This window comes from Poecilia formosa, unplaced genomic scaffold, assembly GCF_000485575.1.
Source record: "Poecilia formosa unplaced genomic scaffold, Poecilia_formosa-5.1.2 Scaffold242, whole genome shotgun sequence".
NCBI lineage: Eukaryota > Metazoa > Chordata > Actinopteri > Cyprinodontiformes > Poeciliidae > Poecilia > Poecilia formosa.
In genome coordinates, this window is record NW_006800181.1 from 620545 (window position 1) to 644184 (window position 23640).

The 23640-nt window shown below is 39.0% G+C and overlaps 1 protein-coding gene across 1 annotated transcript in view; it reads left to right on the forward strand.

Moving 5' to 3' along the window:
• Positions 1-22568, forward strand: part of ntn1a (netrin 1a) — a 70525-nt gene extending 47957 nt beyond the window's left edge. Inside the window, exons 5-7 of the mRNA XM_007569575.2 lie at positions 4124-4177; positions 14680-14754; positions 18908-22568. Of these exons, the coding sequence (XP_007569637.1) occupies positions 4124-4177; positions 14680-14754; positions 18908-19236 (458 nt within the window). The 3' untranslated portion in view covers positions 19237-22568. The remainder of the gene's footprint in view (positions 1-4123; positions 4178-14679; positions 14755-18907) is intronic.
• Positions 22569-23640: the final 1072 nt, after the last annotated feature.

The following is a 23640-nucleotide window of genomic DNA, read 5'->3' on the forward strand; positions in this document are numbered from 1 at the left end:
AGCCAACGCAGGCATCTACCATTACAAAAACATAACTCTGAGCTCAAAAACAATATGAAAGGTTTTTTTCTGGATGCTGTTGATGAACCTTTAAAAGTAAAAACCTTGGTTTTTTTGTTTGTTTGGGGGGGGCTGCACTGGTAGCAATCATTCTCTGAGTTTTTTTTTTTTTTTGTTCTGGCTAATGAATTCGGCTGTTATTTCACAAAACTGTAAGGAAAATAAACTTCAACAAGATGCTTCATATCTTCTATAAATCAGTTGTTGAGCATCTTCTCTTCCACCATCACCTGCTGGGATAGCAGCATTAGAGAAAGGGAATTAAAAATGCTCAACAACCTGATAAAGAACACTGATTCTGTTCTGGGGACGACTGTGGAACCACTGGAGATTAGATGAGATGATTATTTAAATAAAGCCAAGAAAATTACAGACAACCTTGAGGTTTTTCTTCATGGGACTTCCATACAAAAACAGAGCGTCTTCAGCTGGAGGCGTCTTCAGATCCGCTATGGAGATCCTTCCTGTCCACAATCATTAGCTTCTTCAAAAACTCTTTAAAGAATCTTAGATAATATGAGTTACAGAAGTATTTCTGAATTTGAAATGAAATGGGGGCAGCTTGTAATCTTCCTGTGCGACACTGAAAATGAAAACATGCATTAGTCAAACTGATGCTCTCAAAACATAAAGTGGAGTAAAAAACAAAAATGTCATAGCTGTGGTATTTATTTTAAATTGCCTTATATTTTTTTATCAGACAGTTAATCTGACCAGAAACGGTTTACTTTTTAGCGTTCTCAGTGTTTCACACAGGACACTTCATGGTCTCCTACTTCCATATACTGTATAAATTATCATTGGTTTCTATGTAAGTAAGCAACCAGCCCAAATGTGTCAATAGTTTAAAGGTTACATGTTTGTGTTCACGTAAACGTCTGTGGCGATTTTGAGACCAGAGTTGTTTTAAGAAGGTAGAAGTCTGTTTTGGTTTTGATTTCACTCAGACTAGCTGTTAGCTTCAGCCCCTAGGACTCATTAATCTGGATTTATGCTAAATGAAGACTCAAGTAAGAGGTTAACACCTTACAAAAGAACATCACTTAAATAATCCAGATTAAACTCTTTATGGACGATGGCGGCACATGAGAAACTGCTTTCTGTCGCTGTATGCACATTCTTATTCAAAACCCACTCAAACAATCAAGCATTTGTAACAAATCGACATGCACAGTACAGATTGTGTTTCATTCTTGCTAGACTAGTAGATGGTTGTAATAAACACAACTTTCAACTTTAATATATTCTAATTTTGGCTGTTGCAGCCACAGTCCGAATATATTATAAATACAGATTAAATTACACCAATAGTATCTAAGAAAGAACTTGAAGTTGAAACTCAATATAAAAATAGATCTAATCCAATTAATTAACTTTATTTTATTCAGATTTAGATTGTGTCTCAGAGATTGTGCACACTTAAAAAAAAAAGTCAACATGAGATAATAAGAGAAAAATAGGCTCAGTGTTTGCATATCACCTGAATAATGATGAAAGATTGTGTCACTTTTGGGCTTCCTGTCCTTCTAGTACCTTAGCGATTGTTTTCATCAAACGGTCAATAAGAGCAAACAAACGATGTGTGGGATCATTTCACACAATCGTATTTAGAAATGCTGAAAGTTGGAGTCGGGTATCATCGGTCCCAGATGGTTTTCAGTGGAAATACAAGAAAACTCAATAAAATCAGGGTATAACATCAAAGTATATCCCAGTTTTATAAAGTTTCTATTTAAAAATGTTAAAATTATGGTCTTCCAGTCCTTTCAATGTAAAAATCTTTATGTCGCTTCTTAATGTGAAACTACATAAAGTCACTTGGATGAAAAAAAAACGACTTCACATTTTCTCCTCCAAAATAGACAAATTTGGAACTAAAGCACCATCCATCAGTCCCACTAAGGGAAGTTTTCTTTTAAAGCTTCAAAAGGTTTCAGTTAAAAGTTCAGGATGGCTACTGGAGCAGATAGCTCAACTAACTACCTACTATAAGCTTGTTATACGCTCTGTTATTTTATAAAGAGCAAAATGATAGGAATGTATCTTATTCTAAATATTATGTACTTTAAAAATGAAGGATAAAAACAGTAAAATAATTGCTTAGATAACATTAATCTAAGTGTATCAGTGTGTTTAAGCAGCATTATAATTAATTGTTGATGCGCTTTAAATAAAAGCAGTTAAACCACATTTTACATTTGATTTCAAATCTTAAAAAAGTGAGTATTTTTTTACTGAAGGTGATCATTCTGTGAGAATCACATACCAGTACCTACTCGAGATGCAAACCCCTCACTGTTACACACCTTTTCCCGCAGTGTGTCCACCCTCTTCCTTTGCATGTGTCTTTAATATGCCTTCTTTAGCCATCTTGTTTCTTCTAGTAAGAGATCTCTCACCTATGCATGATTTCCCTGTGTGTAAACGGTGTACCCACTCTTAAATAGACAGTTCATGACAAAGTGACTGAGTGAAGCAAGTTTTCCTGACGTCTAACAGCTCTGTTGACCTGTCTTTACCTCTGGACCAAAGCTTAGAGTGTAAATTGATTAAACTGATCATTTAAACAGTAGCCAGGTTTATCCAAGGATAACTCTGGAAAGGCTAAGCAAAAACCAGATCCACCTGTGTCAAAGTGTTACACTCAAGTAGACGGTTGGTGGATTTCGTTTTATTAAATTGAAGTTAAATACGTGGCTTAACAATGGCAATGACACTTCAGATACAGTCGTGGTGGAACGACCCAGAAAAGCCATCGCTGATGACACCGCGCTCGGTCACTCCCGTTGTTCATGAAGAATATCTCTTCCTAATGTTGGACATGAGATTCTCACAGTAGGAAAACCTTAAGTTAAAACATTCCACTTTTATGGGATCTCGATATTTACACAAAAGCACACAGCTTGATCTGTTTTTCCATTTATAGAGAAAAGCAACTGTTTTTTGTTCTGCAACTACACATAAGCTACATATATTTACTGAAATTTTGAAGCATAGACTGAAACCTCTGGTAACAGATATAAAAAAAAAACTGTAGCAAAATGAGACATCATCTTCATAGTGTTGTGTTATGCCATACAAAACAAAAAGAAACCAAATATTACTTAAATATGTAACCCATTACTGTGTGAATAAATGTACAGTAAAAATAACATGTGTTTGAAGTCAAGAAAATTGCAAATTATGCAGAGATTTTTAATTTTAAAGAACATACAATAAACACTGTATATTGGAATTGAAAATGACCAAAATTAGACGCACTTGGATGTAACTCAGACCACTACAAACTTCTAAAACAATACTTGATCAATATGTGTTGAAAATGCATCAACAGGCATTAGCAGTATATACACAACTCCATTGGCTGCTTGCTGGCAAATTCGTAACAATAGACTACATGCAGGTAAGAATTTAATTTGAAACTTAAAAAAAAACATAATTAAGGTGTCAAAATTAAACAGAAAGGACTAAATGAACAAAAATTAGTTCACACTCCATCGCTATCTATTGGCCAAAGTTATGCCTAAAATCAGCTTAACAACAACAGCAATACTGATCATTTATGTACATCTGTAAATAAATGTAGTTAGTAAAGGATTAAACTGTATATTTTTCTACATTTTTATTCAAGTAGATGTAATGATTTTACCAAAAAAAAAAAAACATTTTTTGATCATTTTTTTCTTAAAGCATGCAAAGGAATAAAAACTTGTGGACTGTGAAGACAATTTGCTATTATAGGGATTAAATCTTTCACATATCCAGTTTCATAATAATAATAATAATAATAATAATGATAATAATGATAATGATAAAGACTTTATCTGGCTGTCCATTGCAATTGTTTTGTAAATTTAGATCATAGAAAATTTGAGTGACCATCAAAAACTTGTCTCCTGTAAAAGGAAATCTGTTTTAGCACCTCACCGCTTTAGTACATATTTGAACTGTTCTAGACATTAACACTCTTTACATAAATATGAACAAAAACAAAAAAAAATCCATCACATGTGCTTGGTACAAATGAATAAATCAATTATTTTCTCTCGTTTTCTCTGAGTAGAGATTCCAGTTTCACCTCCCACGACTCCGTCCAGCATCACAGAGGAACCATCAGGTGAGTACAGCTGAGCGTTAGACATTCATTTGTAAGTGTGAGTGCGAACGTGGGTGCGTGTGCATGCATGTGTGTTTGCATGTGCGTGTTTACACACCAGCTGTGCAGTAAAATATGCACAGAATTTGGTGGAAATGTAAGTGAATGCAAATGAAATGTTTCACCTTCTTTCACTTCCTCTCTTGATTCCAGTAAAAAGTGACTGTAGGATAAATTGGATCCCACTTGCCTCTTCCCTCATTACTAGAAGGGTTCATGAATATTAAAGCCATTAGCATCAACTGTGGGATGTGCCTCCTTTAATCTCTCACACTTTCACAATTAATCAGCCTAACTGTGGCACAGTGGGGTGTTTTTTTTTTTCCCCCTGCGTGGGCCTGGGATTTTTCACTTCATTTGACCGAATGATACTTTATCGCTCCGAACTTCAGTGCTTTTCCAGGCCTCCTTCTCCAGGGTAGTGAGAAATAGATGGAGGGACTTTTGATCTTGCAATGCAACGAGAAGGAATCCAAACAACTTTTATTTCATTCATGCTGCAGATGATTTTCCATAGAGTGTGTGTGTAACACCAAGACTGCATATTAGCACAACCAGAACACCCCAGGACTGGAGTTACACGAACCCCAGAGTAAAGATGTGTAAAACACCTTAAAGTAAAATCATCTGTCATTTCAGCAGCATAATATCACAATGAAAAAAAAAATCAAACCTATAATTTGAGAGTTTTTGCTCAGTGGGAGAAAAAAATCTCAGCCAATAAAACCCACCAGTGGCACAGTCGTTGGTAACTCTGCTCTCCATACTTTTTGGCATGTATTGACACAAAATAGACTGTTCTGTGTCTAGTGGAACATTCTGTGTTGTTGTTGTTGTTGTTGTTTTTGGCAAATTTTGAATTAGCATCCTGCTGAAAGACCTAACGACAAGCCATACAGGCTGAATCCACGAGACAGTTATTCAAAATCTCCTTCTGTTTAAGATCCATTGACACCACACTCTTTACCTAGAGTTGCAGGCTATTTGGAAGAGACACGGGCCCACAGCATCACAGATTGTCTACTGTACTTATCATGGCCTCTTTTGCCACTTTTTTGTTCATTGTTTCATTACTTTGGAGCATTTGTTTCCATAACCTTCAACCTAAGTCATCTCACCTGATTAAAGCGTACAGTTCCATCAGACTTTAACAAACTCCACAGGTTTACATTTGTAATGGTAGGTAGGACAAAAAAGCCTTTCTTCTGAAAATCCTACCAAACCTGGATCTAGTCTAATGGTTGTCATGGAGACTAAAAGGAGTGTTAGATTTACCAAATATTGTGTGGCTGGTTATTTTGTTAAAAGCCAATATCTCATGGGATTTTGTTACTCTGTGACTCAGTGAACTCAATCCTAATTTTCTAAAATGAAAATGAAGGGATTGTCCAAACATGCAAAATGTTAATCAAAACAGTTATGAATAAAAAAAACCCCAGCAAATCAGAACCATCATAACAGAACATCTCCAACATGCTGCCATCATGAACGCTGTCAATCCTAAAACAGACAACAGAGAAACCTAATCAACAAATCCATAATCAAGAATGGTGATAAAGGATTTTGTAGCTCTGGAATGAACTTGGTTGAATTTAAGATCTGATATTAATAGAATACACTTCCTTCACTGTCTTCATTTATCTTATAAAAACTTGCTAAATCAGCATATCAGCATTTAGTAGCCAAACATTAGAATATTCCTAAAACTGGTGAAGTCTTTGCAGCTGAACAGGTTAAATATAACCTCAGAATATTTTTCCTTTTTTAATTTAAGCAACAGCTGAAAAAATTTGAGTCATTTGTTCCTCTACCTTCTTTTGTGAAGCTACCAGAGGCTGTTTGTGCACGTGTGAGCGCGCACGAGAGGCTCCAGCAGCTGTTCCCCGCAGAGGCCTCAAGTGCACTCTCAGGATATCGCTGCTCTCTCAACTCCCCCAACTTCAGCTCTCTTTTCAGCATTTTCCACCTCCTTCGTCTCCCTCTGTTTCACGCTTTGTCTTCAGACAACACTGTGGGTGGTGGGGCGCTGGAATATATGGGGGCTTTCTCTGGGCTCACTCCTCAGGAATTGGAAAACCTCTGGGATTTGGTATTCACCTAAAATAAGTATAGGTATAATATTGCATTTGTTTACATACTGTACTTTGCAAAGCATCCGTGCGCCTAGAACTCCTTTCAAATTTATGTTTTGTAAATTTGCAGCCATAAAATTCAGTCTGCTCCGTTAGGATTTTATTCAGTAGACCAACATAGAGTAGAAAATAATTGAGAAAGGGAAGAAAAATGAGAACGTTTCACAATAAAATCTGTTGACTGCAGCACACAGTGCATTTAACTTGTTTTACTCTGACATAACTTCTGAACCACCTGGCTTCAGAAGTCCCATAATTAGAGAAAAGCAATCAACATTATTTCAACAGCATCATAGCTGACAGGTTAGGGATAATGTTATAGAAAAGTTTAAAGGGGACCTATTATGCAAAATTCACATTTTGCACAGTTTTGTATCTGGGTCGCTATTGCTTCTAAAAGCAGCCCAAGCACTTAATAAAACCACCCAGCCATTTTTTGTCAGCAAGTTAATGTTTAGAAAATTATCTGTTTCAAAAACCTTCCAAATGACGTCACAAATCAACAGGCACTGCCCCTCACACAACAACTCAAGTACGAAGCCCAGCTCGTCGCCTAGCAACCCCAAACAAGCTCCAGCACGTTTGATCAGCTGGTTTTACTGCTGCATGCGTTGTACAATGGCTACTGGAAAATACAAGTGTTTTGTCCATAAACCACTTCCTGCATTCTTTTTGTTTTGTTTAAGCAGGACGCTCCACTTCTGCTTTTCAAAGATATACAGTTGTACAATTGCACATATGTTTGCAGCGATTTTCACGTTGCAAATAGCTGCCAGTAGCAAATAAGTTGCTACTGGCGTGTGTGCCAGTAGCAACTTATTTGGCTTTAAAGTGACTTAAAGTGACTATTTTATAAAATAGGAAGAAATGCTTAGACTAAGATCTCATGATCTAAGAATGATGGAAGGAAGGAGGAAACATACTGGTCATGCACTGCACAAATCGGGCCTTTATGGAAGAGTGGCAAGAAGGATGTCACAAGAAGTCTTTTTTGCAGTAGAAGTAATAGCAAACATTCAGAAGAAGGTTCTCAGGACTCGTCAGACCAGGACTGGACTTTTTGGCCGACATCCCATCATCTCTATGGTAAAACACGGCAGCATCATGCAGTGGGGATGCTTTTCTTCAGCTGTTCTTTCTTGATCCCAATGACTGAAGTCACGCAGGCTGTGAGCTGTAGCACCGTGATGGAGACCTTGCAAAGCCAAGGGGCCCTTTGGCCCACCCAGGTTTGACGTGTAGAGGATGCACACATCACCCACGGAGCCTATAGAGAGAGTCGAACAACAAACGTACCTCTGGTATTCCAGCGGCTGTGATATCACCTAGTTGGTGATTGCTTACATATGTGGCGTGTGTGCGCGCACGTGTGTGTGTGTGAGAATGTTTGTAAGGACTTTTAACCTCCTTTTTTTTTTTTTTTTAGTAAAATGACTGTCAAAGATGTACTTTTTTTTCAGATGCATGTTAGACTTATAGAAAATTCAACTAAATGAAGTCCAGAGGTGAATTTAACTGCTGAATTTGACTGATTATGCAAAGGTAAGATGTTTTGGCCAAAAGAGATGAAAGGACCAAGCAGGAAGTGAAACCATAGGAAGATCCGTGACAGCTGAGTAAAAGATGAGGCGCACGGATGTGAAGTCTAAAGCCGAGCGGAGTTGTGGAACAAATGACAGAAGATCTGCGGCTCGACCGTAGCGCTCGAGATGTAGGAATCGGTGGAAAATACAAGCGTGACGCCGACAGCTGCGAGGCAGGTGTCTCGTTGCGGCTAACGTGAAGTAGGGGAGCGGGGATCTGCTGGGATGGAAGGAAAGGAGGGAAGATGGAGTGGATATTAATTTGTCTCCTGCAGGAGGCCCTCCCATCCCCGCCCCCCACACCTCGACCACACGGAGGGCTGGAATGCGTGGAGAATAGCACCGATGGTGTGGCCCAGACAAAACACACATTGTGCTGGTGGGTCACGGATGGTGTGAATCGCCACTCCCACGGGTCACTACAGAGACGTCTGCATGGCAACGAAATGTGGAGGAGATTAACTGCTGGTGACCTGAGCTGCGGCCGCGCGGGCCTGTCAGGATGTTAGAGTAACTAATGATGATGAGGAGATGGAGAATTGGACTGATGAGGATGATGGCGTTTGTGTCCAGTGTGTGTGTGTGTGTGTGTGTATGTGTCATGTCTGAGGCTGGAAGCGATCAGAATCTGTAGCGGACCCCTCCTCAGATTTTTTGGACATGAGTCTTTCTTCGCACACCCTTTTTGGCTCCCTCAGACTCCGCGGCGCTTCGGTCATGAATCTTAAGCCACCACTCAGTTATGTGAATGCTAAGAGAAGGGTTGGACACAGAATGATAGTAATCTGGAGGAAGCCCTGGTAAAAGTAAACAAACACAGCATACAATTGTCATAGTCAACATATGACCCCCTGTATTGCTGAAGTTTGTTGTGCTATAGTATTCAAACCAGTTGAGCTTTTTCACAATTTGTCAAGTCACAACCGTATTTTATTAGAATGCTATGTAATAAACCACTTACATTTTTAGATAATCATAAATTATTGATTAGTAATAGTTCCATCAATGACACCAGCAAAGCAGCCTCAGATTCTCACATCACCACCGACAATGTTTGAGTATTGATACTTTTCCTGAAATTGTGTGCAAGTTTTACTTTTATCTTTCTACTTCTTCAGGATTTGCAATAATATGACCCCAAATTAAAACAACAACAAAAACCCAGTGATTATCAAAGCTATTTTATGATTTAGTTAATGGTAATTTGCACATGTAGCCAGGGTGGTTTTGATCACTTTTATCCCATAATTGATGAAAATGTTGTGTTGTGACTTTGTTTACTGACCTGAAAAGACAAACACATTTAATGATTCGTATCATTACCATCCACTTCACAGATATGGAGTATCCTATGTTGCTTTATCCCATCTGGATACATAGAGTCTAAAGGGTCAGGGGTCACTATTCCCCCTATCAGGTTAGGCACGGTGTCACCCCCAGGATATTTTGTTTTGCAGCAAAACATCTTTGTGTTTTTTTACAGAGACTCAGACTAAGACTGTGGAAAAAAAATATATATATATATTTTTCCTCCCAACAGACAAATTTGGGATATAGAAGCTTTGATTACGTCAGGTGTGTAAAACATTAACATGCCACAGAGTTAGCTCAATTTTCTTCTGTCTGAGTAACAATTAGATTGTTTAATTAATGCTGAAGTACATTAGACCGATATACTATGAGACAGTATGATTTAAAATGGCGCTAATCGAAACTAAAGTGGTTATATCCTTTCTTTTTTCGTATTTGGGTGACGTTTTCACGGTACAGCGGCTTCCTCTCTGCTGGCTCCTTGTTAAAGAGAAACCATCGTTACTCAGTGGCAATACAGTGAGAAAAGAGGTTGGAGCGTCTTCTCTCTCTTTTTTTTACTCTTCCCCTTTCTCTCTCTGTGTGTCTCCTTCCGAGACAGTATCCAGGCTCGCAACTTGAATGTGAGCAGCCCAGCAAGGAGGAGAAGAGCAGAACAGCAGCTCTCTAATCTAATTACGTGCTTTATTTGCTGCAGTTTTTCTCAATCAGTCTGGTTAAATGAGAGAGAGAGAGAGAGAGAGAGAGAGAGAGAGAGAGAGAGAGAGAGCCCTCCTCCTGGGAGCCATCATTTACACCTCCTCGTTCTACCGCTCCCGTTCTTCCAACTCTGTATGGCGTTTGTCACACTTTGCATGTGGAGCCATTTGTTGTGTGTTGGACGTTGCGTTGCACTCGATCATCTGCAGCGGACGTGTCAGAGCAGCTCCGATTGCAGACCTGAATGTTTTGACAGGAGAGGAACGACTCAACTTTTTCTCTGCAAGTTTTGCAGGCCGACCCACATCCAGACTCAAACCGCGCGCCTCTCAGTAGCACGTAACTATGAATTGACACATACAGAAGATTAAAATTGTGAACAAATAGAAATTTGGAAAGTGTGGCAAGCATTTTTAAGGTCCCCATTAAAATCCAGTGCAGTTAATTATCTTCAAAAGTCACTAAATTAGTAAATAATCTCCACCTGTGTGTGGTTCGATCTGATCTTATCAGACGAGACCAAAAATAAACATTTTACTACAATTCTGCCATGTGGCAGAACACTTAACTTCACCCTTGACACCCTCCCTAAAATCCACACGGGTCGGCTTTTATCACGCCCGATCTAGACGCCAGTGCAGATTTCTCCTCCAGATGCAGAATAGGAGGAAGTTGTGAGGCTGTGCGTTCAGACCACAGCAGGTGAAGCGTGCATAATTTACCTGCCATCATTTAATTTCATTCTTCATATGTAGCTATTGTTGGTGTTTTTTGTTTTTGTTTTTTTTGTCACTGCAGAGAAAAATTAGATGCGTTCATCTGCTTAAAACGTGACGGGATCTGGGTTCTCTGTTCATATTAATTACACCAAATGATAAAGAAATGCAACTGAATAGCTCATGTCATAATTATCATTTTGAGAACTGATGTGTAAAAATAGATTATGACAGAATTTTTGTTGACGCTGTCAGTCGAAATGACGGAAAACAAAAGAGTCTAATACAACCGCAGATATCACTGTAACTGTATTAACATTTAAAAACATTCTGTTCCTCACTATGTGTGACATAATAATTATTCAAAATCAACTTTTATTGAACTCTTTGAATTTAAACACAGACTTTGCGTGTTTACTTTCATTTCCATCAGTCTGCAACTCATTTAGGCCTCAAGTCCATCATTTCTGTGCCTAATTGTAGCAAAACATTCCCTACACACTGAAAATGGAGACTGACAGGCTGGATTGACTAGGAAGGTAAAAGTACCTTTTACTGCACTTGGGAAATACCTCGATGTGCTTATTTCGACAGGTGAGCTAACTTGTCTCTTTTCAATAGAAACTTCCCCATTCCTAATGTTTAGTCTTGATTTATAGGAGAACAGTCTTTGAACGACTAGATGCTTTTACCTCAACAAGCTGCAGGGAGCCGAGTTTTTCATGTTCAACATATAAAAAAACACACAAAAAATGGCCTTGCGGTTCATTCAACCCACTACTGGCTGTCGATGGGTACTGCGGCTTTTCCTTTGCCGCTGTAAAGTTTTGGCTCCAAGACGAACTGTATTGGGCCCAGAAGCAGCTTGAATGAAAACGATTAGTTTAAAGGGCCGCGGGGTACTTTGATAGAGGGGGCAAAGGTCCACCTCTCACTTACCAACTTCTTAGTGCGCTCAAAGGCCAGAAAACAAAGCGCTGTAGTAACTACATCTACTTAGAACACGCAGAGCACATTTTAGCTCGGCATTACAAGACCGCTTCCCCTTCTGCCGCTTGTAACGCAGGCACAAAGGGGACATTTGTCTTCGCAGTAGGGGACTGCCTGGTCCTAAACAGGCATCTCGGGGCGCTCTCAGCGGGCCCCAGAGCTGTGTCTCAGGGGTACACTAATGGGGAACGAAAGGCTATCAAAGGGAAGTATCATGATGGCATGGGGGGAGGGGGGCTTTGAGAAAACAAAGCTGCCCTTCCACAGCCCCCTCTTCCATCATTTACATGGTAATCAGCTCCAGCTTTTATAGACTCCTCTGTTCGGTTTGTACTTTCTCCGCTCCGGCCGGAGCCCAACCACACTGTAACGCAACCAGCAGCTCTGCTCATTTTTACTCTCCTCTTTTTCTCCCCCCCCCCTGCCAAATTACATTCATCTCGTTTTGCTGCCCGCCTGTCTTCCACCATTCATTATCCCTCCCTCCCTCCCTCTTCTCTACTTGGGCATTTCTTTCTGTCATGGCGTTCCCCAGGCAACCTCATTGTAATGGCCTATAAAGAGTAGTAAAGATTTGCTCATATCTGTGAGGTTTATTCATATTTAGAGCTCAAAGTCCTTCTTCCATCGGCCAAACAACATCCTGTAACTTTCTGTCAAAACAACCCATTCAGGTTTCTTTCACCATATCTGCATCTGCTGGTGAGAATAGACCAAGGGAGCAGAGATTAAGGGATTCCTGCTTGGCATTTATAAATTATTAAGTTCTTTGACCAATTTTGAAACTCCAGTTTTTGAAATAGGCTTGATGTGAGAATACGAACTGTAGCTTAAGAGACATTCAACTTTTTTTTCCTGGCCTTCCTGTCACTTTATTTCCTCTTGGGATTTTTCAATTAAGTGTATTTGGATTTGAATGAACCATCATTATTTATTTCCACGAGGAGCAGAGGCGATGTCACACAGTGTGTTTCATAGGTTTTGTAATGTTTTAGAAAATAGTTTGGTTTTGTTATTTTATACCGTCCTTAGAAAACATATTAAAATTGAGAGTGGTCAGTGCAGCTAGCATTACTCAAACATCAATTTTAGTGCTTAAGCCTTGTGAAATGAATAGCATCGTATGAGAAGTGAGTTTTCCAAAAGAATGAGAACATCTGCAGATATTTAATGTTCCAAGACAGTCAGAGGTTAAAAGCTGTAAATAGTGAGAGCGACTTACCAGTTCCATGTTTAGCCTTCCTGTTACCTTTTGACAACCTTCATCTTGAATAAAGTGCAGACACGTCTCTATACAGTTTCCTTTCAAATAAATTATTCTATTTTTCCTTGACTATTTTTGAATATGTTTAACTTTGCGTCTTCCTTACTTAGCAGCAACATACACACTGAAGAGTTTTGTGGGTGCAAAGTGAACTGGTGGCGTTTGTGTGCTCACTGAGAAAAACATTGTATTCCAAAATGTCACGGAGAACACGTAGTTTTTTTCCCACTGTTGCAGTGCTTTAACTTTGCTCTATTTAAAAAAAATAATAAAAAACTGATATTGCCCAGGTTCATACTTTGAGTATTAACTTTATTTTTCATCACACATTGCGATTACAGTATCACAGGTAATTATTTTTGTCAGCAGGCCCAAACCATCATTGCAAAAAGAACATGCACTGTTTAATCAAGGCCCTTTGTGTATTTCTAGGCAAAAAAAATTTGCTGCCTTGTGCAACCAGATGACAAACTCCAAGGACTCTTTCAGCAAGCGCTCTCAGAGTGTGTTCATTCATACACCGCTGGGTGTTTGACAGCTTTTCTACAGCGTGGAGCTGTGAGGCAGTGTGGGTAAGCCCACAGCCTGCTTGAGGTATTTATTTGTTCACGGCTCCGACATGGACACCCCGCCTGCAGACCCCCGCAACCCTGTGCAAAAAAAAAAAAAAAAAAAAAAAAAAAAAAACGGCTCCCCTGCCTAACGCTTCATGGATGGCTAATTTTTCCTTCCTGACCTCCCTTTGTGTGGCAATGACCCACTTCAACCCCCCACCCCCAACACCTTCCACTCCCTCAAATTGCTGCCAACTCCGAGCACCCCCCGCCCCCTCACATACACACACACATGCAAAACTGAGAGCTTGACATGGTCCCCGTTGGGAGACTTTTTTTAGTTTTATGTTTCTTATTGGGGCGTTTGGGTGACAAGCCGTGTGAGGCAGGTCTGCCCAGACCTGATCCCTCAGACACAGTGAGAACAAGTGGTGTTTCATCTTTGGGTAAATGCTAAACGGCACAATTGTTACTGAACACATTATGTCATAAAGCAATGCGGAGACAAAACAATCAAAAAGAAATCATTTGTCAAGCCATTAATTAATGCACTTTAGTGTACTTATTTTGTGACAAATATATATATATATTTCTCTACTGTAAATTTTCACAAAACACACACATGCATATTATTAATCTTTAAAACTTACTGCAAAAATACAAATACAGCACATTCTTATAACTTCTACATTTTAACATATTACCTTCATAACCTCCAAAGAAGACGACAATGATAGACTTATCTTTTATATTACTTTCATTTTATTTATTTATTTTTTACTTTTATCTTCATTGAATATTTTACATTATAATCCAAAAATCTGTTTGTTATTTAATCTACTGAACTGTGAAGATATTCTTGTAACTGGGCTATTTTTTTTTTTTCAACTTCACGGATTGTAGAACCAATACACAGTTTGTATTGTTTCGAAACTTAATCAGAACCAAATAAGTTATTTTTAAAAATTACATTATTTATTAATAAAAAAAGGTAAAAAAAAATGTCATTGGAGTAAAAATATAATTTGTTTGTTTTTGCTCATTTTCCTGCTCTTTATGTTCATGTTGCTGAAATCAGGTTGTGTTAATTCAGCACTGACTAATTTAGAAGTCATGCATTAGCAACCATAGATTATTAAAAAATATTCAATTGTGTTAATGATGTCTTTATTTTCCTAGTGTCCTCGATAATAATCTTTTTTTTCTTCCAACAGACTGTGACTCTTACTGCAAAGCATCAAAAGGCAAACTGAAAATCAACATGAAGAAGTACTGCAAAAAGGATTACGGTGAGTCAGACAAAACACTGGTCGTTAAATTCATTTTTATCGTTGGTCTGCCAATAACACGTCCTTAAACACGTTCTAGATATCAATGAATAAATCTAAAAAACGTTTCTGTAAGCGTTACGTTTTAATCTAAGCCGTAGAGTTGCTTTCAGTTTTCTTGCGCAGTCACAGGCCCGGTTTGTTCAAAAGAGCTTTTACAGTTTTACCGATTTCCTACTTTAGCTCTGAGTAAAGAATCAAAACAGACAAAGAATCAAACAGATCTTTGAGCAATGAAGAGGTGGGAGAAAGGGAGCTTGAAGGAAGGAGCGGGAAATAGAATTAGACAGAGGTGTGTGTGCGTGTGTGTGTTTAGGGGTGCGGGGGGGTTATCTGCACAGCGAGACAGACAGTGGGGGCTCACTAAGAGATCCTCATTAAGGATCAGCCCACTTCCCCCCACAACCAGAGCGTCCCGTGCTGCATTCCTGCGACCATCAGTCTGCCACACCATTCAAGGTGTGGATAAGACGTATGACCTCTCCCCTCTCCCACCGTTGCCCGCGTCCTCTCCCCTGATTGAAGTCAGGCTGCAGAGCTGCTGAACCAAACCGGGGGGTTGGCGTCCCGCAGCATACTTCAGGAGCTTGACGGATAGGTCCGGGCTTTGTTCCGCTGGGATTTGGAGGAGTTAGGGGTCAGCTTATAGACACCTCCTCTTCAACCCGGGTCCACCTCACTGGTGGTGTCGTGAGAAAAGTTGGGCCTCTGGAGCGTTTGCTGTTGGTTCTTGGGGGGGGGACGACGTCAGAATCGGGGCGGTAGTGAGAGTCTGCATTTTGTAAAAATGTCTGATTAAAGGAAAATTTTATACCAACTTTAGTCAAAATGAACACAAAATGTTGGCGGTTCCCATCAGGAGAAGATGTTTGCTTAAAAAGAGTGAAACGATGTTCTGCTAGTAGAACCATCAGTCCAACCCAGAGTACCACCGTCTATCCACCCAACCCACGGTAAGCAAAAGAACGGCTCTCGGATGAGTTGCTATTTGTTTCGTGTGAACTGCACCGGATTGATGGCTTGTAATAATATCAAGAAAAGATAAATAAAGGCTCCGCTGAAGCACGAAATGCAGCTATACAATATATTTGCTGGTATTAAGGAGACTGACCGGTTGAAGCAGCTGTGTAACTCATGTCAGAACAAACTCCAGGGATCAGTGTAATTTAGCTTTGGCACACAACAGATCAGATCTACACAAAAGATGGTTTTGCTGTTTAAACTACTGAAGCATGAAGACTTTTTTTCCCGCTAATCCATCTCCCTGCCACTGGTCTTACAGTACCCTGTGAAAGTATTCAAGTCCCTATAAATTTGTCACATTTTGGAGCATTACAACCACAAACGTCAGTGTAAAACTCTTTTGAATTTTACGTGACAAACCGATGCAAAATTACTGCTTAATTTTAAAGTGGAAGATTAAATTATTTTAGCAAATAATGGTCTAGGTGTGGTATGCATTTGGATTCAGCCACCCTGAGTAAATACTTTGTGGAACCTGCTTTAGCTGCAAATACAGCTGCAAGAATTTTTTTTATTATTATTATTGTTATTATTTTTGGGTGTGTCTCTGCTGCGTTTGCATGCATAGATACAGAAACTCGTCTTCGTGACTCAGCTGAAGCCGAGTCAGTCTGGACGTAAGAGCATCTGTGAATAAGCTGTTCCACAGACTCTTAATCAAATTTAGGTTACAGACTTTGCAATCAGTTGCTTTGCCTTTCCTAGTGCAATCTAGGTTTGAAAAAACACCCTGTAGTAGCTCACAGAAACCTGATTCAGGAGAGGAACAAAATCCTTGTGACGTACATGTCACATAAAATGAGGAAATCTGAGCAGAGGTCAAACTCGGTGTGGATCTATTGAATTTGTCTCGGAAGAAGGAAAGCTTTGGAGTGTTTTAAAAAAGATCAGCAGGGAGCTGGAGCTCCATGCTGTGCCAGAAAACCATGCTGCGATGCTTTGTGTCTGGGCCCATGGAAAGAATTACAAGCTACCGTGGGGCGCAAGATAAGGGCTGAAATGTCTGATCTCAGCAGAACCCTGGCTATAACCAGTTGATCCACTCCAGTCTCCCCAGTAGCTGCTGACCTAATGCAAAGATGAGCTGGTGGACACGAGGAGATCCACGGGTCGCCCTCAGATCACTCTGCACATGTGCTTAACTTACGCAAAACCGAGAATTAAAGGCAAGCTAAAAAACTAAACTTAAAAATAGGAAGAACATAGCCGTCCTTCTGAGTTACACGTAGAGTTAAATAAAAGATACACACAATTTTCTTTGATCTTTGATATGATTTAATAAAATGCTGGAGTTTAGCCCCCCGCCCCCCACAAAAAAAGGAGAGAGATCGCTTTAAGAAATTAGAGCATGACATTTCCAGGCAACATGTTTATTGAAGCCATGCTCAAACCCAACCTATTAGCTTCTGAATAGGAAAATGAATGCAAAAAAAATGTCACTGTACAAATAAGGATGACCTCAATATCACCAGTCATATATTAGGCTTACAGTATAATATATCAGACTCAACACTTGTGGGGAATATTTTCATGTTGAGCAAGGCAAGTGCAAGTTTAGTCTGTTTTGATGTGACTCATTGATATTTAGACTGGTAACGTATTTCACTATAATTCCCCTTGAAGGTGCACAGAAAAAACCTAAAGAAAAAAAAAAGTTCTCCATAATAGACGTGATATTTTGATTTGAACGTCATAAACTTTAACGACTAGTGTTTCAGCTTCTCTCAAAGCATGTTAAAAATGCTTTGACTGGAAACCCTGAGCCAAAATGTGGGATCAGACCTTCAACACAATATTGTTTTGGACCAGAGGGCTTCTCCTGCTTCTCAGACAGTCCAAAAAAATTTAAGTTCTTGCTCAGAAAATATTGCATTTAATTATTATGTTCAGAGTGTGACATTAAAGAAGGTTTTAGATGAAAAAAAAAAGAAGAAAATGTACAGTTTTAGATCACTGGTTTGAAGATTGTAGATACGAATCCTGCACTGCACTCGGATTTCCTTTTAATGCTGAAGGAGAAAGCAGTGACCCCATCACATGATTGTTCATCTTTAAAGCTCCCTCATAATTATAGGAGAAGCTTAATGGAACTTAATAGAGATCTGGTCAATATAATACATATTGATACATTCTGGCGTAGGATCCATGAGCGTCTATCTGCTCCCTGAGGGCCACGTCTGTTCATTCCTCACGTAATATCCCTGAGTGTCTGCTCAGCTCACGTCTCTAAAAGCCGCCTCTTGCCTCCTAATCCCATTACTGATCACACTGCTGTGTCAGTATAATAGACAAAGTGCATGTGGGGCTGTATATGATAGCTGGGCTGCATACCTGGCCTTTTCACTTTGTTTAAGAGAACAACGTAATGTCCAAACGTCCATTTTTGAAACAGGATTGTGTTTGCTTTGGTGTTGTTCACTGTTATTTATTGTGCATACTGCGACTGCACGCACACTGCAAAAACACAAAATCTTACAGAGTAATTTTGGTCTCATTTGTAGTGCAAGTATGTTAGTACAATTTAAATAAGACAAAACTAACTTATAAGTAAGTTTTCTGTAAAATATAGTGGCTTGATTTAAGTAAGTAATTCCTTAATATTGATGAAAAAGTATTTGTTCCATCGGCAGATAAATTCACTTATAACAAGACCTTTTTCCTGTTACAAGTGAAATATTCTTCCAATGGAAATAGTACTTTATAAAATATTATAAAGTACAATATTAAGGAATTATTCACTGAAAACGAGCTCCTTTATCTTGCAGAAAAGTTACTTGTAAGTTAATTTGTCTTATTTCAAGTGCGTTTAGAAATTTGCTCTTGCAGCTAGACTAAAGTGCTCTGTAAGTTTTTGTGCTTTTGCAGTGGAGTCTCACAGCAGATTTCTCTTCTGTCACTAACTTAATGATTAATGTTCCAACAGGCTTCTTTTTGTAATGTATTGGTAAGAAGCTTAAAGGCTTTATAAAAATCACAAGAGGCCCCAGTCTGTATTATAAGCAAATAGAAATATGTTGTGCATGTGTTGAAAGCAGTAAAACCGACTCGACGTTAACCAACAATGCTTTGTCCTCCCGATATCACACTGCAGCTGTCCAGGTGCACATCCTGAAGGCAGACAAAGCCGGCGAGTGGTGGAAATTTACCGTCAACATCATATCCGTCTACAAGCAGGGGGAAAGCCGCATCCGCAGGGGGGACCAGTTCTTATGGGTCCGCGCCAAGGACGTGGCCTGCAAGTGTCCCAAGATCAAGCCCGGGAAGAAGTACCTGCTGCTGGGGAACGACGAGGACTCCCCCGGCCAGAGCGGAGTGGTGGCGGACAAAGGAAGCCTGGTCATCCAGTGGAGGGACACGTGGGCACGCAGACTGAGAAAGTTCCAGCAGCGTGAGAAGAAAGGAAAGTGCAAGAAGCCATAGGTGGGGAGCAAGCAGAGAGGAAGCTGGAGAACGAAGAGGAATCCTCAACAGGGTTCTCAGAAAAAAAAAAAAAAAAGAGAGAGAACGAAAGTGAGAGAGACAGAGGACCCGGGACAGAGGACACTGTTTATGTCGCTGCTTTTTGTGTAGAAGCATGAAGAGAATTATTTAGGATGATTTGTATTTTCTAGTGAACTTTTGTTGAAGGAGGTCACCTTGCAGATTTGGTTTCATGGTTTGTTTTTACCCTGAGATTCGTCTCTCTTGTGGATTTGGCGAATTTGCACCTATTACCAGTATATAACATTATTTGTGTTTGTTTTCTTTACTCTAGTATGAAAACCCTGTATTGAATGCTCTAATTTTTCTATGGACATCCTACGCTGGTGCAAATGACAAAAAGACACTTAACTACAGCTGCAATATTGCCTCTGCATGTATTGTTTTTTTTTTAACTGTATTTTTCACAGAGAACTTAACTGGTTTCATGGGAAGCTGTCGTTTATCCGAGGTACGTGCTGTGAAAGCTACTGTTGCTGTGTCAAACCAACATACATGTAGTTGTCTTTCGTGTGCTCTGAGTCAGGAATATCTGCAGTTTAAACAATCATAGATCCCTCCAGTTTTCTTTTTCGTGAGTTCTAAGATTAAGAATATGCAAGTGGAAGGAGAAGAACAGGGACAGAGATTAGTTTTTGTTTATAAAAACTCCTCAACTACACATCATAAATCGTAAATGCTATGGTGCGTTATGCTAAGGGTACATTATTCACCCTTCTTTTTTGAGAGCGGTCAAATCACTTAGGTGGCTGTTAAAGGAGTAATTCAAGATTTTTCAAGTGAGGTTCAAAGCAGACAATATGTCAGTGCATCTCAAATAATCATCAAAAATTAAAGCTAACCCACTGTATGTTGCTTATAGTATTTTCTTGTCTGTCTTTGTATACATATGGACTTATTATATAGAGTTTCATAAGATGGTCCAACGTTTATAACTACAACAGCTTCAACTCCTCTCTGCAGCCTGGCTACAAGGTTCAGGAAAACATTTAGGAGATTTTATTACCATTCTTTGAAACGTGCATTTGTGAGGTCAGATCACACATTGATGGTGGATTAGAACGCTTCACACTCGGCGCTCTGAGAGTGAACGCTGAGAGTGAGGCGGTCACTGTCAGGACACCTAAGGATGTTTACGTCCTGATCCTAAAGATGTTCCATGATGTTTTATGTTCCCCATCTATATATATGCATTTGTTCAAAAACACCAACACATCCTTGAAAAGTCCTGAACTACTCCTTCAAGGTGCTTTTGTATTTTATTTCATATTTGATTTGTTGCTGTTGATGGTCTTCATTTCTTATCAGTTTATTTAAACAGAGTCATTTTCGTTACTGGCTTTTAAACAAGACTCGCTTTTTCAAACAGCTTATCGACCAGAGGCCACTCACAGTTTTACAAGAGCTTTTACATCAGATCTTAAAATATGTTTTCGCAACAGTAAAGATAACAAAAATAAATAAAATGGGACATGGATACAGCCTTTGTTTTGCAGCAAAATGCAATGCATGTCACCTATTTAGAAAGTGAAAAATACTTAATTGCAGCTGCATACTACTGCCTTCTTTGCTGCAAAGAAGGCAGTAAACAGCAAAAAGTAAACAGTAATGTATGTCACATTCGTAAGGGTTCAGATGTTTTACAAACTCATAAATACTATATTGCTGACAGCAGATTATTAAAACTTACATTAATTAGTTTAAAAGAATTAGAAAAGTATCTAACTGTAGGAACAAAGATACAAAAAGCAGGAAAATGGAAACCATGAAAGGATCATGCTCATACCTCATGATGCAGATATACATTATATACAGGACCTTTAGTAAGAGGTATTACTTTATTTATCTCCACCTTCATTTGCAATGTTTTCCTCATTATCGGATCTCAGATTTTTACTGTTTTTGCAGACATCAATGCAAGAATCCACATCGACTACAAGGACACAGTCCATTCGCTTCAACATTATGCACAAGGTGGAATGGGTCGTAATCATCTGCCTGTTGAAACCACTTTGCTCATCTGTTTGTGCACAGTTCACGTCTCTTGAGAGGAACAAAGTCGCAGAGCTCAGGTTATGTAAAACATAAATAATTAAAGCATCGGCCTTTGAAAGACGACATCAACGAAAACAAACCCAGGAATAAACAGTTTCTTGCCTCTCAAAATCACATGCATAACCTCGTCGGTGAAGTTTAATTAGGCCCCGCTCACAGCGGACTGCCAATGCAAAAGTTTACAGGTCACTACTTGCTCGCCTACTAAGCACGCACACCTCCAAATTCCACCTAATCTGCCTTCTGAGAGATCGAAGGAAGTTGGCAGTTTTTCAGGATGCATGACAAAATGTGCAGATATATATTTGTCGTGCTCTCAAATAGATGCTGTGATATTTCTCAATGAGAAGGGAGAAAGATGAGAACGCATGTAGAACGAGTAGGAAGAAAAAAGTATGAGCAGCAGCTCATATGGTTTACAATGCAATTATACGATAGTAGAACAACACAGAAATCAAAAATCTGCATGATTCCTTCTGATGATGCTCTTACACTGCAAAGTAAGGCTCAGTAGAATCACACACAAAAATGGGGTTTTCTGAATTAACTGAGATTCAGTTGTGTTTGAGCGATGGAGGAGATCTAGTATAACGGAGCCTTACGCATCCTTATAAAGCCATGGTGTTAACAGGGGTTTGACTGCAATAGATGCCTGACAAACAGATGACTGACATCATTGTGACTTAACTATACATCTAGTGTTTGATTTGTATTCGAATTATCCTGAAAAGATTCAGTGCTGCTCACGAACACATACTCCTGCCTTTCGTTGGTAAATATTTTAGTTTTATCGTCATCTGATGAATTTTAACCTCTAATCACACTTCCCTCATCTCTGTAGCCTCATGCTGTACTTTTTCCCAGCAGTCTGTAGAGCAATGGTTTGACAAGCCTCCCCGATGAAACGCCATAAACACATCAAAGCATTGCTTTGTGTTCATACTATGAATTGTAAATGTTCTTGTCACCATTGCAAAGACGTTTAGCAATGTTGTTTTACGATGCCTACTAATATATTATGGTTATTATATATGAATATATTTAATGACACAAGACATTGTGGATTTTGTCTTTTCAACTTTTTTTATTATTATTATTACCTGTATGTGGTTGTTTAGATCGTTGACATTAAAGAAGGAAAATAACTACTGAACACAAACTTGGTAGAACTAAATTCAGATTATCAGTTGAAATAAACTCTTGTTACATTGACAGATTATTTTGTCTTTGTTGGTGTGATTTCTTTTTTTTTTTTTTTTCATTTTGCTGATTACGCATAAAACTAACTCTGCAAGATGTTGAAAGTTTGGCATATTATTTTATAATCTAATCTAATCTAATCTAATCTAATCTAATCTAATCTAATCTAATCTAATCCTGATTTAAGCTTCTCCATAACCAACCATGTTGTAATTTGCTCTACAACAGCTGTACTTGTACCAACATTACATTATGTGGATCATATTTACAACCGAGGTGACGTCTGAGTTGTTTTAGAAGGGGATGAATACAAACTTTTTCAGACTTTTGCTTCTGCTTCACGGCTATTTGGTGCTGGTCTCTCACCTAAAATCCCCATAAACCAGGGGTGTCAAACTCAATTTCACCGAGGGCCACATCTGCATATTGGCCACCCTCAACGGGCCACAGTGACAGTGCAAATCAGGAGTGCATCCCTGCTAAAACACACCCCAGACAAAAGGTTGACTTCCCTCATTCAGTTCTGTAGAGGCTTATAAGGAGTCAATGGTCCAGGTGTGTGAGTGAAGGAATGCATTTAAAGTTGCAGATGGTAGCGCTGGAAAACTAGACTTGGGCACCTCTAGCATAAATGTATAAAAATACAATGTTAAAAATACATTAAACACCACCTCATATTGTTAAATAACTGATTTTATGTATTGAAGTTTTAAATATTACATTTGAGTTTCCATGGATGTACAATTACTGCTCAGTTTAAAAATTACAATATTTAAATCAGTGATTAAAGGTAAGCAAACAAATAATAAAAACAAGTCGGCACATGGGCAGACATTATAGACTTTATGCAAAGATTTAGTCTCAGAGGCAACTGAAATCAATTAATTAAATAAAATCCTTTTTGAATATCATCTCATGGACTCTGAACTAAATGCGTCTTTCTGACCGGGAGCTGACAGCGTGTTGAAGAGTTATGGACCGGACGCTTTGGAGCGTCTGGTTAGGAAGCGCATTACAAACCTTTGGTTGAAATGGAGCGTTAAATTCAAGTCTCCATTACAGACCAGAGAAAATTAAAGAGAATGCAAC